Raw genomic sequence first — 20,876 nt, 5'->3', positions numbered from 1 at the left:
CTAGTGCCAGGGTGTGCAACTATATATTAAAAATTCAAATTCAAATGGCACGTAAAATTACTTAGGTTTGCAAACTTATTTTAAAGTAAGAGAAAATCAATATAATCCTAAAATAACAAAAAAACACTTATTCTATACTATAATATGTTTATATTTTTCGTATACTACTTGGGTTTTCTTGTTATGTTGAGGTTATATTTTACTTTCCACATTGTCCATTTCATTACATTACAAATCATGTATTATATGTATTAAATGCCAAAGTAGTTTAAAAATTAAACTATAAAATATAGGATAAAATCTGTATTTATAAAAATGTTACAATAAATATTATATATATTACAATTATTATTAATAGAAGCAAAGTGCAGAATAATTTAGTGGTCTAATGTGACAAGAACTTGTCAGTATTTAAATAATTGTTTTGTTATTATGTCAAGTTTTATGTGAATATAAGCGGTCTTCGTCTTATTATCTGTTCGTGGTAAAAACAAACTCAGAACGGCTGTTCTCTTAAAGCCCTTGGTCCAACTTTGATTGTTATAACGCGTATAAAAGTATAACTTCAAAAAACGTCGAAAATTGTATCTCTTTGCACTTTGCACTATGAAAATATTCGCGATAGCCAATTCCGACAGGGGGCGCTCAAGATTTCAAAGATGGACGATAACTTCGGGAAAACAAATCATATTGTCATTTGATCTCGAAGCTATAAAACGTTTAATATAAATCATTTACACGTGTGTTTTGCCAAAGTAAAAGTTAGAATACGTTCTTCAAAGTTTATTTGTTTGTGTTTCGAGTTTATACATGCGGTAATTGACTCCCAAACCTGAAAAAAAATTAAAATTAAATGTTTGTTTTTTTTTACAGTATGTCTGAAACACGGAAAGTTAAATTTACATTATCTCAATTATTCTTGTGGTTGCAAGGCCGGCCGAGATCTTTAGTTGAGGGGAGACAGTTTTTGGAGCTGGCCACGTTATATTTTGTAAATTACGCCTTACGTTTTTTACTAATAACTTCACGAGACCCTTGGGGCAATTTAGCTGATGAAACAGCATTTTTCAGTCTTCTCTATTTAGTTTCAGGTGTTACTATAAAATAAATTCGATATAAATAATATTTTAACAACACTTATTTGGAAAGTAATCGTTCTCAGTAAAATGTAAACTGCACAGTCATGTACTTGGTTATAGGGCTGCCAATTCGCAAAATGCATTGCCAAATTTATCTCATATTCTCGTCAGTGGAAAGTTATGTATGGAATTTTTTTGTGAATTATAATAGGATGAACATTGAGGAACACTGCAATAGTTTTTTGAAGTCGAAGTCATTGTTAATTATAATATAAACCGGTTGCTAATATGTATACAAATTAATGACATTTTCCCGAAGTGGATGCTTTTCAAATCTACCACCAGGCGTCGCCCACTTTGCAGTTCCTCGCGAATAGACGCATATATGCGTCATCACTTTAGGGACTAATGACATAATCAATGTTGCCAAGTTGCCAGGCATAATGTGACAATGAACAACGCGGAGGAACATGGAGGCACAGAATAATAACAATGACAATAATATAATGATTTCCTACCTCCATCACCGAACTCCATGCGCAGGAACGAGACTAGCAGTGTCACCAAACGGAAGGGTGCACAAATAGAAACGTGCGTTGTCCTTGGCTCTTTTAGGTTTAATTTATCTGTGAATAAATTAAGGCGATTTTAAATGACATTAAAGGGAGATTTTGTCAGTTTTTTTTGACATATCTGACGTCACATGAGACGACTTTTAATAAATAAAAAAGTGAAAAGCTCTTTTCTTAGCTCAAATGTGCAATTTTAATTTTTTGAAGTTTTTAGTGTTAATTTTAAAACTAAATAATATCTCTTTTGTAATTACCTTTTAAAAATTACTATTGAATCAAAAAACGGGCTGCGAGTTTGTTTAGTTCAGTCTGTTTTTAAATATTTTGTTTTATGTACTTTACAACGAACGTATTATTGGCACTGGCACAGTCACAGTCTCACAGTATAGTATAAACTGTGTTATTGGTTTGCTATATACGTAACCTATCTTTTTTGCTGTGGTAAACAAAAATTAGGACTCTATTGAAAGAACTTTTTATTTTATAATGCACTTTCAGATACTAGGTGTGATAATATTATTTGTGTTTTAATATACTTTTCTTTCAAATCTTACGCGGCGTTTTTACTTATTTGTTTTTTACAAGCGTAGGTTCAAACTTTTAAATAATTGCAATACAAAGAATGCCTTGCTTGATATGTAAAAAATACGACTTGCCACTAGATAAAATTAACGAAGAAAATTGTAGCAATTCTAGTACTGCAAAAGATGATCTAATAGAACTATTTGGAGATCAGGTAAATTTTAATATACTTACAAAATTGTACTGTTAAATATTGAGGGCCTGGAGGAAACATGTTTTCTTATTAATTATTACAGTGGTTGTTTATTTTATTCAAGAATTGATTTTCTCGAGATGTCAAGTGATTGTAAATGTTTTTTTAAATTTCATATTCATATTAATGAACAAGCTTTAAGCAACAAATCACCCTATTTCAAATATTGAACAATAATCATGTATTTGTTATAATATAGAGGGAGTATGTGAAACTATAAACATTTGACAGCAATTAAGTTAAACAAACAATTGACTAATTAAGAGTAATCAAAGCATACATAGTGTAAAAAAATCTGCAGTTATACAGACCAATTTCTATGGCAAAAATATTTCACATAATTCGAAAATACTTCAAATATCTCCTCTGTATCTTTTCTTTCAATTGAAGACATTGAATCTGAACATTAGCATAACTATTTGTTATTTTATACATTTCAGATCAAGTACTATATTGCTCATGATAGTAGCATTTGCAATAATTGTAAGAATATTCTTAAAAACGCTGCAAAATTGAAATCATTTATTTGGAAACTTATGACCTATCCTTCCGGCTACAATACAGCAAACATGATGCGTAACTATTTATCCAAATTTGCTGATGATGATTATAGTGATGAAGACCTAGAGATGAGTGATGAAAGAACTCCAACACCAAAATTATTAACAAGAGCTTTAACAGAGCCATATAATGAGGACCTGGAGGAAAGATTGGCTGAAAGAGAGAGAATGAGGAGTTTAAGTAAGTAACAAAGATTTATTGCTTGATTTTAATGAATGAATGAAATCTTGTATTGTATCAGTGAACCTTAATATTTTACATTTTCTGCAAGTCATGCGTTATATGGATGATAATATGTATTAAAATATCTATATATCATGTTTGAGTGGTAGAGAGACGCAAGGCATTCGCCGGTCCGGCGGGCCTCTCTCTCGTTCGGTGACTCATCGTAACAGACATGAGCGGGCGTTACACTTTTTCATGAGTGACTCCGAGCCACAACCTAATTTAAGACGTTGTCACGTCAAAATGTGGGATCAAAGTATTATAATTAAAATGTGGTTGGATTATAGTCCTGTACACTGTTATTCTGGATTGCATAGATAGACAAGCAAATATATGGAATGCAAAATATGGTTTTTTTTAATATTTTTTAGTCATGTTATGCTAAACTTATGTTAGGGTAAACCATACAGTTATTGGACACTTAAGAAAATTTCAACTTTAAAAATTCGTAATTCACATTGTTCTCTGCAGATTGAATTGAAATTTATACAAAAGGTAGTCTAAACAGTTTATTACAATATGGATAAAAGGATTTAAAGAAGGTGTTAAATATTTTTTGTCAATATATATTTATTAAAAATAGTTACAAAAATTATAGTTATTGGACAGTTTATTTAGTTACAGGACACTCAAAATTAGTTATTGGACGACTGCTTTAACACAATAAAAAACTAGAAAATTACAGGAAAAACCTAAGATTTCTGTGCGGTATGGGGTACCTATATACAGTTGACACAATTAAATTTTATAAATGCTTTTGTGCTTCTTTGTATTGAGTGAAAAGTTTGTCAATGTCTTCATCCTCACTGTCTTGGTTACTGTTATTAGCATCAGAATCACTATCCTGGAGATTGAAGCAGTTGTGACATATAAATAGATCACCATCGTTAGGTATATGCTGTCTATGATTAACAGAAATACAAGATTCGTGATAATAAAGATTACAGTCATCGCATTTTAATTTGTTCAATTGAATATCATTTGAACAAATTAAACATTTGACTTTTTTTGAATTCTTTTTCTTGCTACACTGGTTTATGGTTAATTTTTCTTCTCTTTTCTGTTTCCTTTCTTGTTTTTGTTTTTCCTGCTCTTCTTTTATCTCCTCCTTTTTCCGTAACATTTCTTGATATCGTGCAGATGTAATAGCAAAAGGAAGTCGTTCCGTGTTACGTTTATTTTTTCTTTCCGGTACAGTAGGAGAAGTTAAAAAGTTACCCAACAATTCGTGTTTAACAATAATTTTACTTGTAGAGGGTAAGTCATAAACATTAGTTTTATATTGTTGAAAATGGATATCATTGGTACTGCTACTCTCAGAAATATTTACATTTTCAATACCACTCTGTTCTGATGTTTTTATTTCAGTATTTTTAACGGGAGATGTGATAACCACATTTTGAATAATATTAATGTTTGTGTCTCTATTTTTTAGAACCATTGGGTTATCCGAATGTTTTGGATCATGTTCAAAAAAATTCCAAATTTTGAACAACAAATTCAAATTATCATCGCTAGGTAGATTATTCTGTGGATTTTCTTTTAAATTCTCTAAGCTATGAACTTTTTCAGGACCTAAGATATTTACAAAAGTATTATAGTCCATCTTGGGTTTCTTTTGATGATCTGAAATGATTAAATTTTTTACTACTTCTTTGCCTAAACATTTTGTATAGTCAATAGCATCTGCATTAAATGGAAACAATCCGCAAGGCTTGAAACCATTTACTACTGTTTCAGTTTTACAGCTTTTTTTTATAGCTTGCTCCAATATAGAAGCAAATACAACCTTATTCACTACCCCTCCTGGATGCTGTTCTTCCCATTCTCTCACTGATTGCCGCCAAGCTTCTTTTAATGGACGGAAAATAGAAACGTCACAGGGTTGTAAAATCCTTGTGGCGTTAGGATAAAGTGCAATCACTTCAATCTGCAGTTCATTACACAATAGACTTAATTGGTAACTTAAGTGACTCTTGTGTCCATCTACAAAAAGAATAACTGGAAGCTTAATATTATTTTCAATTAAGTGTGGGTAAAAAACATTCGCAATATACTGATAGAATGTCTCTGCCGTCATCCAACCATTATCGCTTCTGCCCACACCCCATTTAGGATTAATACCTTTAGCAACCTTTTCAGGAATACATTGATAAGGATAAATAACCATAGGCACGCAAATTTTACCGTCTGCTGAAAACGTAAACATCACAGTGACGTTTTCTTTTGAAGAGCTTTTTTCAATGTTATAAACATTTTTGAAACCTTTCATAGCAAATACTTTTCCAGTAGATGGACATATTTGAAATCCTGACTCATCTCCATTAAAAATTCTTGATGGATCAGTTAGAACTTCTTCTAAATGTTTTTCTTTAACATAAGTTTCAATATTTTTAAACCAGTTTTTGATATCTCGTTCAGATACACAAGCGCTAGCTGCCGTCACACCTTCACTTGTCCTTCTAGAAACCCCTGGATGTCGCTTCAAAAATCCCTAAAAAAATCAAACGATGAATACAGATTAAAATACATTTTTTTGGTGACTTACTTTTAACCATCCATCTCCAGGTCGATTATCTTTAAAGTTATTGGGGCGCGGATTTTCGATTAAAAATTTTTGCACGCTGCTTTTTAAATCGTTAGCCTTTTTGGGGAAACCTTTTGAAGCAGTTTCTTGTATCCATCTGGAATATTGAATGTAAAATAAAATAATGCTATGGGTTAAGATAAATTAAATGAATTTACCTAACCAGAGTATTCTCCTCCTCGCAAGTTAAAATAGGAGACGGTCCAAGTGTATCTTTATGTTCCGGATGTTTTAATTTGAATTCTATAGTGGACTTCGGAATTCCATATTTTTTTCAGCTGTTCTATATGATTCAGTGCCATTTTGGACATCCTTAACAGCTTCTATAAGTTTCATCTTATCATATTTTCTAAGTTTAGGCATCCTAAAAAATTAATTTTTAGTGATTGGACGGTCAAATTTAGTTATTGGACAGCTGTCCAATAACTGTCAAATCGATTACTAAATTAATTTTACTGCTTATACGTAAATCCGTTGAAAATTGTAGAAATATGTGGTAAGTGTAGTTCTCTAGTGATTGGACAGGTGTCCCATAATAGAATTAAGCAAGTTTTCTAGTTTAGTTATTGGACAGATGTAATTAAATCCGAATTAAAATCCCTATTACTGTACCAGATCTACCTTAGGGACTATAAGTGCCTTTACTACACCCTTTTAAATAAAAATACAATCTTACATTAAAAATACCACGTAGTTTTAAAAAAAAAGTCAGAGCAGATGCTTAACACAATGCTTAAATGTCACTTCACTCACATAACCTAAAAATATTTACCGCCAAAATCACAGAACCCGTTAAAGGCAGAACATAGACATAAGAATGAACATAATATAGAAACGAGTAGTGCCACCTAGTGAAATATACTCTTGTTGGCACTTGCAGAAATCTTATTCTCGTAAGTTAACACTGTAATGTCCAATAACTGTCTCGTGTCCAATAACTGGCGTTTTACCCTATTTCTAAATTTTTAAAATATTACCAAGATTTAAAATGTAGTGTCCATCGTGTGACAGTATACATGAAGCTGAAGAACCAATGGAACCTTTTAATCAATGGGAATATTTAAAAGGCTGTCAAGTAGAACATAAACAACATTTTGGCACCTCCCTAACAGTGTTGAAACACACTTTAAACAATGTGTTTAATATCTGTAGAAAAACATGCTTTTTAATAAAGATACCAAAATTGTCTGTTTATGCAGTTATAGTAGAAACATCTTCAGATCCTTCCATTTGAAAAAAGATCGATGATGTCATGTGCATGAAAATAATGACATCATCAGTATTTCGAATTATACAAGCTGATATACAATCCAAAATATAAATAGACCTGTCCTAGCATTTTGTCAAAATATTTTTAGTTACAAAAATATTGAATTTGCACAAACCTTTACGTCCTCATTGTATTTTATATCCATGAAGTTGGTTTAATAGCCAAACCCAACTGCCTGGAAAATCAATCACTGGTTTTTAATTGATTTAATTATCTGCTACTGTGTTATCTACAGTTACAGTAAAAAGAATAGTGCAATGCTCAGTTCAAGAGTCTTTCCTTAAAAAACTTGTTGAAATTATGTAAGTATTTTATTATTTTATAACAAATGGCAGGAACATGTGGCAAATGTTTCAAGAACTGTGTTTTTAAAGAACCTCATAAAGGTACAGGGGAAGTTTTTGGTTACCCTTGTGACATTTGCAAAAATGTTATGCAAAAACTTCACTGGAATTAGGAATTTCAACAAAGATAATGTGTTTACTTCTGGCCACCCGAATTATGCCATATTTGAGTTTGAAAAACAGATTCGTGAGGTAACCAATGAAGTTGAGAGTTTGAAAACCAGTTTTACTACCTCATATGAAGACATTAAGAAGGATCTTACCTTCATAAAAAATACCACCTCTACATCAAATACAAAAAACAACAATAATTACAGTTCCACATTGGTGCACAGCAGTGTTTTGTATGAAGTGTCTGAGAGACAAAAGAGATCTTGCAATCTTATGATCTTTAATATGTCTCAAGATGGTGAGGAAGATGACACATCTAAAGCTAAGGAAATGCTGTCGGGCTTAGCTGGTTCTGATATAAAAATGGTCAGTTCGACTAGAATTGGTAAACAAAATAAAAATGGCTATCAATCACTGTGAGTAACTCTAGAGTCACCTGAAATTATTCAGTTGATATTGAGAAACGAGGGAGTTGGATAGAGGTTTAAAAGTCTTAATGGAAGCTGATTTAACTACTGAACAACGAGCTGAGGTCAATGCACTGAAAAATGAGTTAAAAGAAAGACAGCGTAAGGGTGAATCCGATCTCATTTTGAAATATGTCAACGGTGTACCAAAGTTAATACGAAAAAATTAAACATATCTACCAGGTCCAAAGACCCCTCAGTCGAGACTTCAAAAGAGCTGATGTATTTTCAGAATGTCAGAGGGTTACGTACAAAACTTCAGCTACTGTTTGAAAATACTTCTTACTCACAATATGATATTTTAGTTTTTAATGAAACATGATAAACAGATGACATAAAGAGCGCCGAACTGCAAATGTTTGACTACAACAAATATAGAAGAGATAGATCCTCAGAAACAAGTACCTTCAAAAAAATAATCTTCTTAAATTCTCCTAAAACTGTAATATTGAACCTGAATGTCGCTTAGTTGAAAAAATACTGTTCACATTTCTTTTAGGCAGGTCAAATAGTTATTATGGCATAGAAGAATACCCAAAGAAGAAAAAAAGGAGAAAAGGCTTTAGATTGACGTATCGGAAAGGCTCTTCGGTGAAGAGTCCGAGTGCCCGCTCCCGTAGTTCAAGATCACGGTCTATTAGTAGAATGAGTGTCAGCAGTACTTCGACAGGCGTGACCACAAAAAGTGTCGGGAGACCAACTCGCTCTGTTTCGTCGAAGTTAAGTACACAAAGTATGTTTACAAGGTAAATAAATAATTGATAAAATTGTTCATACAAGCCTCTTCCCATATCAGTTGGATCACCTACGGAATTTGCAGTTAAAGTCAATTACCATAAACAAATTATACTCTACATGTTTTTATAAGTTCCCATATTAATTAATATGGCATTTTTAATAATATTTATTAAAAACATTACCTTTATGGGTTTTTATTTATTTTCAACAATAAAGAAAAATAATATTGTCAGTTAATGTCAAATGTATTTTGTAGTATTGTAAAGCTTTTTGCCGTTTGTGGATTGTACAATGGGTCGAGGTGAAGTTATCGATGAGAAAATTTGTTCAATCATTATTCTTCTTTTCTTCTTCTAATGGCGCTACAACCCTTTGTGAGTCTTGGTCTGCTTAACAATGTTCTTCCATTCTGCCCTGTCGGATACTTTCCTTCGCCACTGCCTGATGTTCATGGTTTTAAGATCCCTCTCTACGTCGTCTATCCATCTTTTACGGGGCCTTCCTCTTGTTCTGTTTCCTTGGGGCTTCCATCTCTGGACTACTTTTACAGCTCGATTATCTGGCATTCTTTCTAGGTGACCAAGCCAGTTTAGTCTTTGTGACTTTACAAATCTGACAATATCTGCGCTCTGCATTAGTTCATCCAGCTCGTGGTTCATTTTAATTATCCACGAACTATCGCTGCATTGGGTTCAATCATTATTAGATTTTTTAATTTTGGAAAATCCAATTCGGACATTGCGAATATGTTGCAATTATCACGCTCTAGTGCAAGAAATATAGTCAGAAGATACAAAACTACAGGTTCGGTCGTCAAAAACCTAGAAATGTATTAAAAGGTAAAATAACCAATGCAGATTGAAAGTCACTAAGACGCATTATAGTGAAAAATCGACAAGCAAAATATATGGAGTTAAGCGTTTTATGGAGCGACGTTATTGGAAGACACATTTCCATATCAACATGTCACCGAGAGGCCCACAAATTAGGATTTGGCACTTACAAAGTAAGTTTTATAGTTGAAAAAATTAGTACGAATTGTTTTTAATCAATTTTATTTTAGGCTAAAGAAAAGCCACTTTTAACATTACAACAAAAGAAAAATAGACTAAGATGGTCAAAAGAGCATAAAGATTGGACTCAGTCGCAATGGGATTCAGTACAATGTACTGATGAGTCCAGATTTAAAGTGTGTTGTAGACAGTAGGAGTCGCGTCATTCGCAGGAAAAATGAAGCTTTCCATCCCGACTGTCTGAAGAGAAAAATCGAATTTTCTGCATCTTTCATGATCTGGGGCAGCATGTCGTCTAAAGGTGTGGGAAAGTTACATTTTACCGATGGGATTGTAAACACGGACAAATATTTGAATAATTAAAAAAAATCTCTTTTACCGATTATGGAACACTGTTTAACATGAGCGGAAGATTTTGTCTTCCAACAGGACGGCGCAGGTTGTCATACCTCAAAAAAGAGTTTAAAATGGATTGAAGACTATGGCACACCACTTCTGAAATGATTTTCTAACACTCCCGACATGTCCCCGATACAGACTTTGTGGCGCGAAATGAAAAAAGCTTTGAGAAAACATCCTGCCAGGTCCGTCAACGAATTGAAGGAAAAATTGCAAGAAATATGGGATTCGTTTACATTAGAATTTTGTCATAACATAGTAAAAACTATGCCTTGAAGAATTATGGATGTCATTAAAAATAAAAGGGGATGTAACTCAGTAAACTTTCACTTTTTTTGTTAATATTACACATTCTATACGTTATAAAATATTTTCTATAATTAGAAAATTCAAAAATGCATTAAAACTTCTAAAATTTACGCTGCGCTTTTATTTTTGTTCACTGAAATTTAAATCTCTTTTCAATCTAACGTTGGACCAACTGATATGGGAAGGGGCACGTATTCCTTAATATTCCTGTTTAATTTATGTAAATAGCCCACCATTTTCTTTTAATGTAGGTAACCAATTTATATATGTCAAAATACATTTGTCAATTGATATTTCTAGATCTCTTGCGCGTGAACTGGTTGAAGAAGGCCGTTTAAATGACTATAGTTACCACTGCACCATTGACTCCTGCGATGTAGGCTATAATGATATGGACTTTATGGATCAACACAACGTTTATGAACATCAAATGCGTAGACTCCATTTTTGTACAGAATGTAATTTGGCATATACAACAGCGTAAGTATTATAGTATATAATATATGCCAGGGATGCTCTTGTAGTGTCTGCGATCTACAAGTGGTACCTCGACATACGAGTGTAATTCGTTCCGTAATCTTTCTCGTATGTCAAAGCAATTTTCCCCATTGAAATTAACTGAAATGCCATTAATCCGTTCCAGTCCCCAAAAAAAAACACGTTAGTTGTTTTTGTTAAGTGTTATTAAATAAGAAAAATTCATTCATTCACTCATTCACTCAATTGGAGACAACGTCTTCCAGTTCTGGTTCCTCTTCAAAACAAATTTTTGTTGAACCACCGTATGCTGCTGCGCATATAGTTCGTCTAACTCCTCGGTTGTCAGCTCCTGAGACTGTTCCTCGACAAGTTCGTTAACATCTCTTTCATCCACCTCTAGACCCATGGATTTTCCAAGAGAAACAATCTCATCTACCACTGACACTTCGGGTTCCAGTCCTTCGCAGGCCCTTTCATCTACAGCCTCAGGCCACAGCTTCTTAGATGCAGAGGTTAAGGTCCTTGTTGTAACACCTAGCCAGGCCTGCTCAATAATTCTTAGGCATTATTACTATGTTAAAGTGGTCCTTCCAGAACTCTCGAAGGGTAAGGTTTGTGTTCTCCGTCTCCTCAAAGCAGCGCCGAAAAATGTGCTTGGTATACAACTTCTTAAAATTAGAAATCACTTGCTGATCCATGCTGCAAGATAGGAGTGGTGTTGGCTGGTAAGTAGACAATATTTATAAACTTGAATCCTTGGAGTAAATCATCTTCGAGATTTGGTGGGTGAGAAGGGTCATTATCAAGGACAAGAAGGATTTGCATGGGTAGGTTGTTTTGCTGTAGATATTTTTTAACAGAAGGGACAAACACCAGGTTTATCCACTCCACAAAGAATTTTCTGGTGAACCACGCCTTTGGATTTGCCCTCCACATAACTGGCAGTTTTATTTTAAAATCTAATGCGACTTAAAGGCTCTGGGATTTTCTGAATGATACACTAGAAGAGGTTTGATTTTACAGTCGTCACGCTCATTGGTGCAAAGTAATAGAGTTAATCTATCTTTCATAGGTTTGTTACCTAGCATCGTTTTCTCCTCTGCCGTTATGTAAGTCCTATTCGGCATCTTTTAATAGGATGCTGTTTCAGTAAATCTTCATAAATCGCTCGTTCCTTCTCACATATGATGCTTTGTGTTAAGGTTCCTCCTTGAAGCTGCTTCTCTGTCATCATCATCATCTTTGGCTCGACAATCCTCTGTGGATCTTGGTCTGCTCTAAGATTCGTCGCCATTCTGTTCCGTTTCTGGCAACATGTTGCCATCTTCTGATTTTTAATATCCGTAAGTCGGTTTCAACTCCATCTAACCACCTAATTCGCGGTCGGCCTTTGCTTCTTCTTCCTACAGGTGTTCCTGTGGTTTGCTTTTTAGCAATCGTATTTTCTGGCATTCGTATTATGTGTCCAGCCCATCTAAGTCGCTGTGTTTTAATGAACGTTATGACATCTGGCTCATCAAAGAGCTGATACAATTCAAAATTATATCTTCTGCGCCACTGCCCTTGGTCGTTTATAGCTCCAAATATTTTGTGGAGTATTTTACGCTCAAATATTCCCAAAAGTCTTTCATCTTCTGCGTTAGAGTCCATGTTTCTGCTCCATATGTGAGGACCGACCTCAGCAATGTTTTGTATATAATAATTTTAGTTCTTCTTTGAATGTTTCTTGAGTGGAAATGCTTTTAGAGTCCATAGTATGCCCTATTTGTAAGATTTATTCGTCTTTTGATTTCTTCGCTTGTTTTATTGGTAGCAGTCAATAGCGACCCAAGTTATGTGAAGTTGTCAACACGTCCAAAGGTATGACTTCCAAAGACTGTTTCTCGTTCCTCATTTGCTATCGGATCCTTTGTAACCAACATGTACTTGGTTTTGTCTTCGTTGATGACTAGACCGACCTGTTTCGCCACTGTTTCCAATTCTAGGAGATATTGCTCAACATCTCGCTTGCTACGCCCTATTATGTCAATGTCATCAGCATATGCTAAGACTTGTATCGATCTATTGTAAATAGTACCGCCGTCCCTAATTCGTGTATCTCGGACTGCCGTTTCTAAGGCAATATTAAATAGGAGGCAAGCCAGAGCATCCCCTTGTCTGAGTCCATCCTTTATCTCAAAGGATCTAGAATTTTCTCCCTGTATTCTAACAGTGGCTTCTAAGTTAGACATTGTCATTCTCGTTAGTCGGATAAGTTTCTCTGGTATACCAAACTCATGCATTGATTGGTATAGCACTGTTCTCTGTCACCCACACCATTAGTAGTTTCTCCATCTTTTCATGGAGAGAAGTCGGAGCTTAGAAATTATTGTAACGCCTTTAGCTGGCAATATACCATTTATCACCTTCTTCCGTTTAAGTACAGTACATACCATTGATGTGGTACGCCCGTACATCCCCGCCAAGTCAGTTACTCGTACACCTTGCTCATGTTTCTCTCATGATTTCACGTTTTAGTTCAATAGACATCATCTTATTCTTCGAACCCATGGTCTTAAAAATAAATGTAATATTGTAATGTACAAAAAGCACAAAATGCGAACCCAACTTATCAACAATACTTCGAAAATGAGAGAAACAAGCAAAGCAAAGAGACTGAGGTATATAGTAAAAATTTACACAGTGTAAATTATACCGACATCGAGAGTGCAATATGGTTAGTATTAGAATCCGAATTTTTGTCGGATTTAACTTCCAATGACCATTTAATTTGTCGGTCCAAGTAATAGATATAATAGATAATTATTACAAAAATAATAGATCTATTACCAGTAAAACTACCTTTTATTTACAAAGCAAATTAGAAGTAGTCAAATAAGAGGTATGCATTTGAATAAAAACCGATTCCTCGTATCTCAAATCTTGCTCTCATCTCAAAACACTCGTATATTAGGGCGCTTGTATATCGAGGTACCACTATATATATATATATATATATATATATATATATATATATATATATATATATATATATATATATATATATATATATATATATACAGTATACTCCCTTTATAACGAACACGGTTATTACGAGGTTTCGCTTATAACGAGGTACATTAGATGTCCCGTGAAATTTCTATTGAACTATAACCCTTTATAGCGAGGTAAATTTGCTTATAACGAGAAAAAATAAGATTGAAAAACGTGTTTTTTACGTTTTGGCCCGGTCGTAGCTATAAATAAATACCCTTTTTAGTGTCATTGTATTGGGTTGACCATTCACACGTGTTTTAAAGGTTGTCAGAAACTTTATCCAAGGACAAAACGCAAATGAAGAAGCATAAAACTGTTTCACATCTTTAGAAAATATGATAGATAGAATACTGGACAATTTAAAGCAGTCAAAAATGACAAAATAACTTTATACGCTTTATACATATTTACAGAATACAGATTTTTTGTTTTAATGCATTTCATTGATAATAAAAGTAAACAACTTTGTTTTAAAAACGCCATTCAAACAATATTTATTAGCATCTTATATTGCTCCGAATGGCTTCACTATAGAAAGTTAATGTTTTAGAAAACTACATAGTCGATATGTAGTTTTATAAACGAGATCCGCTTATAACGAGGTAATTAGTCTGCCATTTCAGTTCTCGTTATAGAGGGAGTCTACTATATATATATATATATATATATATATATATATATACATTATAACACATTTTTTTTCTTTCCAGGCCACTTTTAAAAGATCACGAAAACAAACACTACACTACATACTTTTTCTGTTTTTACTGTGGTGAGAAACAGTATGGTGCCAATGTTTTGCAGGCACACTTGGTCAAACATTCCGAATACTCTGTAGATTGTAAATACTGCGACAAATCGTTTTTGAGCATAACATCGAGAAACGAACATACAAGTACTGCACATAAAGGAGACACAAAGAAAAAAAAGAAGATAGAAAAGCTAATATTAGCTCGGATCGACAAACCCAACTATACGGAAAAGCGTCCTGTGGTAGATACATCATATAAAGTTTGGTATGTATTTTATTTAACGTAAATGGAAAATTTTGACAAATTAAGGTGGTATGTCACAATGTTAAAATTTATATACATTTTAGGTACAGTTATCGTCACTATTTCAAAACAAATCTTCAACTTATGATTATGTGCGTGAACTGTAAACTTTCTACTTTAATGATATAGATAAAATTTCCATGTGTAATAATTTTTGAACTTAGGTACAAAATAACTACGTTAAATGATTATCTATTCAAAAAACCTCTATTTTAAGCAACTGTCCATTATCCATACTGCCGTAATTTTTAAATTAACTGTACCTAAAGATAAAATTACAATTAAAATCTGCAAACTAGGGATTTTATTGATATTACAGTAACAAGTTGTCATTTTGGTATTGAGAAATTAGTTCGACTGTCACTTAATAGATGGGAAAATAAGTTCACGTGTCATGTAATAAAACGCAACAGTGATGTATTAAGTAGCGACAGATGCGCGTTTGCCGAATTTAAAAAAAAAACTTCAAAAACATTGAAAACGAGTTTTGTGATGCAGGAACCATGGAAATACGAATCACGTGGTTTTGTTTAGCAAAGCAGTAAACATTTTGGCCTCGTTTGACCTTAAATCATGACTGTATAACGTCAAAGTCTCTTAAAAATACAATTATACCATTTTTATCCTTGGCACCGTTATATAGTTGTGGCTGAAAGTCAAAGAAGGTCCAAAATGTCTCGAAATGTTTACTGTGGGATTATACTGGTTTTTACATAATACATAGATTACATAAGCTCTAGCATGTCACGTGGGGCTTATCTAAAAACAATTCCAGTTTTATTCACTTTCTGGCAAATTGAATGTTTATAGACAAAACAGTATTATGTATTCATCGATTAATTTTTGTCAGTACATTCAAATACACTCGCGATCATAAAATCCGGGTCAGCTTGAAAATCACCGATATTTCATTTTTAACGAGCTTTATCGTAAATATTAATAACACAAATACAAACTAATGCATGTTTCTGGGAATTGTTGTCGGCTTAGCGGTTTCCTTTGAACAAAGAATTTCAATAGTGCCGATTTCGCGGGAAAGCGCACACTTCCCAAAATGAACGGTACCTGTAACTGCCGCTTGTTTTAAATGTCTTATTTGTGCTTCGACTTTCTGTTCAAACGCAGCGAACAAACGTTTATTATTGCCACCATTAGTGTTTATTAGTGCCATTATTAGTGTTTATTATTGTTTATTTTTTGCCAAAATACCCTTGACTGTTGTTGAAACGGCACAAATTGTTATGCTTGTGAAAGACGGTCACACTCAACGGCAAGTCGCAAGAACTGTTGGCGTAAGCCTTTCTTCGGTTCAACGAGTGCTTCAACGCTTTCAGGAGAAGGGTTTGCTATACAGACGACCTGGCTCTGGACGAAGAAGAATGACCACGGTACGAGACGACCGTTTTCTTGTGTTTCATGCATTACGAAACCAGACCTCAACTGCGATTATGCATCGAAATCGTCTACAGGAAGTACGAAATCGCAATGTTAGCGCTGCAACAGTCAGGAGAAGACTTCGTTCTTTTGGACTATCATCTCGGGTAACGGCTACAGGACCGCCATTTCGCCTGGCGCATCGAGTTGCACGACAAGCTTTTGCTCGACAATACGCGCATTGGGGAATTAACGATTGGAGCAAAGAGTTTTTTCACAAGCTTGCATTGCTCCAAGAATGCCATTTGGTGGAGGCTCGGTCATGGCTTGGGGAGGTGTATCTTCCGACTTCCGCACAGAATTAACCTTCATCGAAAATGGGTCCTTAACTGCACGAAGGGACATTACGGAGATTCTGGAAGAACAAGTTATGCATACCATGACAAGGCTTGGAGAAAACACACGGTTTTTATGCAGAACAACGCTCGAACGCACGTTGCCACGATCAGTATGCAACACTTGGACGAGGTTGGAATTACGAGGTTACCCTGACCAGCTAGGTCTCCGGACCTGAATCCTATCGAACATATCTGGGACGATTTGAAAAAACGTATTCAACCCCTAACATCTCCTCCTAACAACGGACAAGAGCTTAAGGATCTGTTAGTGAGAGAGTGGAATAATATACCACAACATGTAATCCAGAGAAAAATTGAGAGTATGCACCGTCGTCTGCAAGAGGTCATTAGAGCAAGTGGAGGCAATAGACGATATTAGTCATTGAAATTTCACTGACATTTTACCACGTTCTGTATTTTCCATTTTTTTCGTATGCCTGTTTTATCAACAATTCGGTTTGTTTTCTGCTTTTTCAATAAAAACAATAAAAAACCGTTTTTTTGTTTCGTTCAAAACAAACATTGATGACAAATAAAAAATACGTTAGCCTAAAAAAAAGGTTATTACTGCACCAGAGGCAAAAATATTCCAGAAACTTGAAATTTTCAAGGTGACCCGGATTTTATGATCGCGAGTGTATTTTCGTAAGTGAAAAAAATTATTGAAATTTACTTGAGTAATAATTAGAAATGAGATGTGAAATTTTCTGAGAAAGAAATTTCCCCTGTTGACATTCGATATGAAAAAAGTCAGTTTTTCAACTGACTTAAATATTTTAGATTTCTTAGAAATACTGTTCTTATAAATAAATAGTAACTCAATCTTCATTCACTTGAGAATTAGCATAATTCCTTTTTTGAACATTATTTAATTGTATTTCAAACAATTGCAAATTTCTTTATCAGTTTGAAATCAATATTTTTAAGCAGGTAAAAAATTAAGAATTGCCGTCTGAATACTTTCTAAATACAATAAGTAATAAATGTAAAGGGGCAGCAGGGCATCAAAATCGGTCATTTTCCCATGTAAATCTCCATGAGAAAAACTAAGGTCCATTCTGGTAATTTTTTGATCTTTTTGTGATTTAGGCGTGACGACTCATCGGATCGTGACGTAGGAGGGCTCGTTGGAAAGGGGAGGGAACACGTTGAGATAGAAAAAAAACATGGCGCCGTATTGCCAAAACGGCACTACAGCATATCTCCGTTGTTATTGGTCAGATCGTGGCGTGCAACGTATCGATGGAAAGGGGAGGTGGTAACGAATACGTTAACACACGTTATAAGCAAACGCAAAGACAATGCCAAAACGGCACTACAGTATATCTCCGTTGTTATTGGTCAGATCGTGATATGTGAGGTATGGTCGTAGGGGGTAACGATTCGTTAACAAAAAAAAAACAAAGATGGCGGCATTGCCAAAAGGACACTAAGCTTGTAACGTCTAAACGACTCAACGTACACCAACGTGCAAGGTATCGATGGAAAGGGGAGGTAGAGCGAATATGTTAAGACAAAAAACAAACGCAAAGACAATGTCAAAACGGTACTATATCGTATCTTCGTTGCTATTGATCTGATTGCAATGTATGAGGCGTCAAATGAAAGGTGAGAGGATAATGAATACGTCAAGATAAAAAAACAGACATAAAGACATTGCCGAAACTCCTATGATTGATTAAACTCCTAGGATTGATCACTATTATACATGGATCTCCCTCCAATCATACATCTGCTCTTTACAAAGAGGTATGGTAGTATGGCTACATCATAAAACGTATCTTACTTGATATAGATATCATCTGATTGATCACTGCTCAACATGAATCTTATCTGAACGATCACTGAAAATCACAATGCAACTGAACATAAACTACTACACACAGGTTCACGTCATAAGGATCTTACCTCATTCTCACATTGTGACCAAACCATCGATTATATACCATCCGCACAGTATGACCAACCAACATATATTACTGCACTACAATGTTACATATTTGCAAATGAATTAACGTTTTATATCTATTAGTGAGAACTTATCCTTAGGTACGTTATCAAAAAGCCTCTTTTGTTGAAGTAGCATGGTCATCAAATTATTATAAAAAGGTATTTGTTATTAGTTAGAGAGATTAGTAAAATTTTGTTTATATTACATTAGCTTTTACTATTCTCGTAATTTTCTACACAAAAAAGAATGAAGAAAAATATGATTATTTTTATTAAATTTTAAATTAAAAAATCAATAAACGTTTGAAATTAATTAAAATAGATATTCAGTCAATCAATATTAGGAAACAAGACTGGTATACACTATTTAAAATGTATATAAAACTAAAAAACAGCACTCAAAATCAAAACAGCAACTTAACCATGAAGGTAAATAAACAACAACACGATACAAAAATTATATCAAATGATCCAATTCGAAAATTAGAAGTTGTGAAACTTCAACTGATAGCTAATATCACCTTACATTGAACAATACTGCTGATTCAGAGAGAACTGTACCGATCGTAAGTTCCAGTTCTTGGCATCGCTGGCAACAATGTCGCTGTTCAGAGAATTAAATTTCACAAAAATTAAAATATTAGAATACGAAGTACGTGCTGCCATCTACCCAAAGAATTGTTAAATGTTAGTTTATCTGAAAGCCACTCATTTTAACTGTGGTGTGAACATACCCCCTTAATAAATATGAAAAGCTGTTTTTTTCATTGTGATGTATATTTGAGTGGTAGACAAGACTTTATTGTTCGACTTTTTTAGGTATTTAGGTACCCACAATTACCATCACCCTGAAGAAGAAAATGGGAACGATTCAATAGAAGTTACAGAAACAAAAAGTAGTCAAGAATCCGCGGATCAAGATGGCGAGACGGCAACACAAGAAGGTCCTTGTGGATCCCCGGCTTCCGTTCTTTCTTCATTGACCACAGATCAAGAAGTCAACACTACAACTGAAGAAGTTACAGATCCCGATTATAACAACACAATAGAAGAAGGTCCAGATCCCGATTGTAACAACACAATAGAAGAAGTTACAGAGCAAGGTTCACCAATAGAAGACTGTATATATCCAAAGAGGCAGTGATTATTACCTGTTTAATAGGTTTATTTTATTTCTAAAACTTATATATTATATAAAATATTTGTTTATATATTTTCTTTTAAAACAAAATAAAATATATTAAAAACTATTTTTGTTTTTATTGTTTCTATATTATATCCAAACGATTTAATTTTTTTTAATTAGTACAATCCATATTCTGTTTAGGCATTACTGCAGCTAAACGTTTCAGACAGACGGCTAAACAGATTCAGAATAACTGTTGACCGATTCGAATCGTGATTGAAACAAAATATCCACGATGAAAGAAACTTTCTTTGAAGAAAAAATTCTAAATGTTGAATTCATGCTTCCCCAATTATTTTACGTCAAAAGTCATCATAAACTATTTGTAGAGGACTAAAATCTGTATCGAAAACAAATCTTAAAATTGTTCGAATTAAACACATTCCAAAATTTTGCAAATAAAAATACATTTGCCAGAATATTGTCAAAGTTAGGCCACACGTAGTGCACTTATATGTATAACGGATTGCGTTTGGTCACAATATGTTAGATATTTAATAATATTTGAATTGTCAATATTTTTATTTTGTGATTTTTTATTTAAAAAACAAAGTCGATTAAATGTACTCAGTTGAGGAGAAAGTAGCAATAATAAAGATTTTTTATTCAGGCAATAGTGCGCGGACTGCCAGTTCTTTATTTAACGCAAGATACCCTAATAGACCAATTCCAAATCATTGAACAATGATTTGGACAATGAACTTCGGTTCGTATAAATTTCAATGTCATCAAGAACTAATGCGGGCACAGTATATTGCTGAAGAATTCTTTTAGGATTAAACTGTGATGCGGGTTTTACACCAACAATAAATTCACGAAGAAATTCATCAAGTCGCAACAAGGCCAAATTTGACGTGTGTGAAGCACATTTTGACATACAATTTTGCTGTGAATAAATTCAAATTCATGTCCTATTTTTCTCATTTATTGGACGTGAATTCAGTGTC

General features: G+C 33.9%; 3 protein-coding genes across 3 annotated transcripts in view; 2 read left to right on the top strand and 1 right to left on the bottom strand.

Annotated features, from left to right (window-relative positions):
- Window positions 1-1,793: 1,793 nt before the first annotated feature.
- LOC140443077 (uncharacterized) overlaps window positions 1,794-20,876 on the top strand; it is a 40,245-nt gene continuing 21,162 nt past the window's right edge. Inside the window, exon 1 of the mRNA XM_072534137.1 lies at window positions 1,794-2,000. The gene's annotated coding sequence lies outside the window, so the exon portion shown is untranslated. The remainder of the gene's footprint in view (window positions 2,001-20,876) is intronic.
- LOC140443075 (uncharacterized) lies at window positions 2,020-19,993 on the top strand. Its single transcript, XM_072534132.1, has 6 exons — window positions 2,020-2,387; window positions 2,867-3,167; window positions 8,491-8,737; window positions 10,751-10,930; window positions 14,677-14,982; window positions 19,563-19,993. Exons 1-6 carry the CDS (start codon window positions 2,274-2,276, stop codon window positions 19,885-19,887), a joined length of 1,473 nt encoding a protein of 490 aa, XP_072390233.1. The 5' UTR covers window positions 2,020-2,273; the 3' UTR covers window positions 19,888-19,993.
- LOC140443074 (uncharacterized) lies at window positions 3,187-7,202 on the bottom strand. The gene is made up of 2 exons (XM_072534131.1): window positions 5,958-7,202; window positions 3,187-5,896 (listed from the first exon to the last, which is right to left on the bottom strand). The coding sequence occupies exon 2, from the start codon at window positions 5,482-5,484 to the stop codon at window positions 3,958-3,960; it is 1,527 nt and encodes a 508-aa protein (XP_072390232.1). The 5' UTR covers window positions 5,485-5,896; window positions 5,958-7,202; the 3' UTR covers window positions 3,187-3,957.

Source organism: Diabrotica undecimpunctata, chromosome 6 (genome assembly GCF_040954645.1).
Source record: "Diabrotica undecimpunctata isolate CICGRU chromosome 6, icDiaUnde3, whole genome shotgun sequence".
NCBI lineage: Eukaryota > Metazoa > Arthropoda > Insecta > Coleoptera > Chrysomelidae > Diabrotica > Diabrotica undecimpunctata.
Note: the sequence above shows the minus strand (reverse complement) of the source record. Positions and strands in the feature narration are given on the sequence as shown.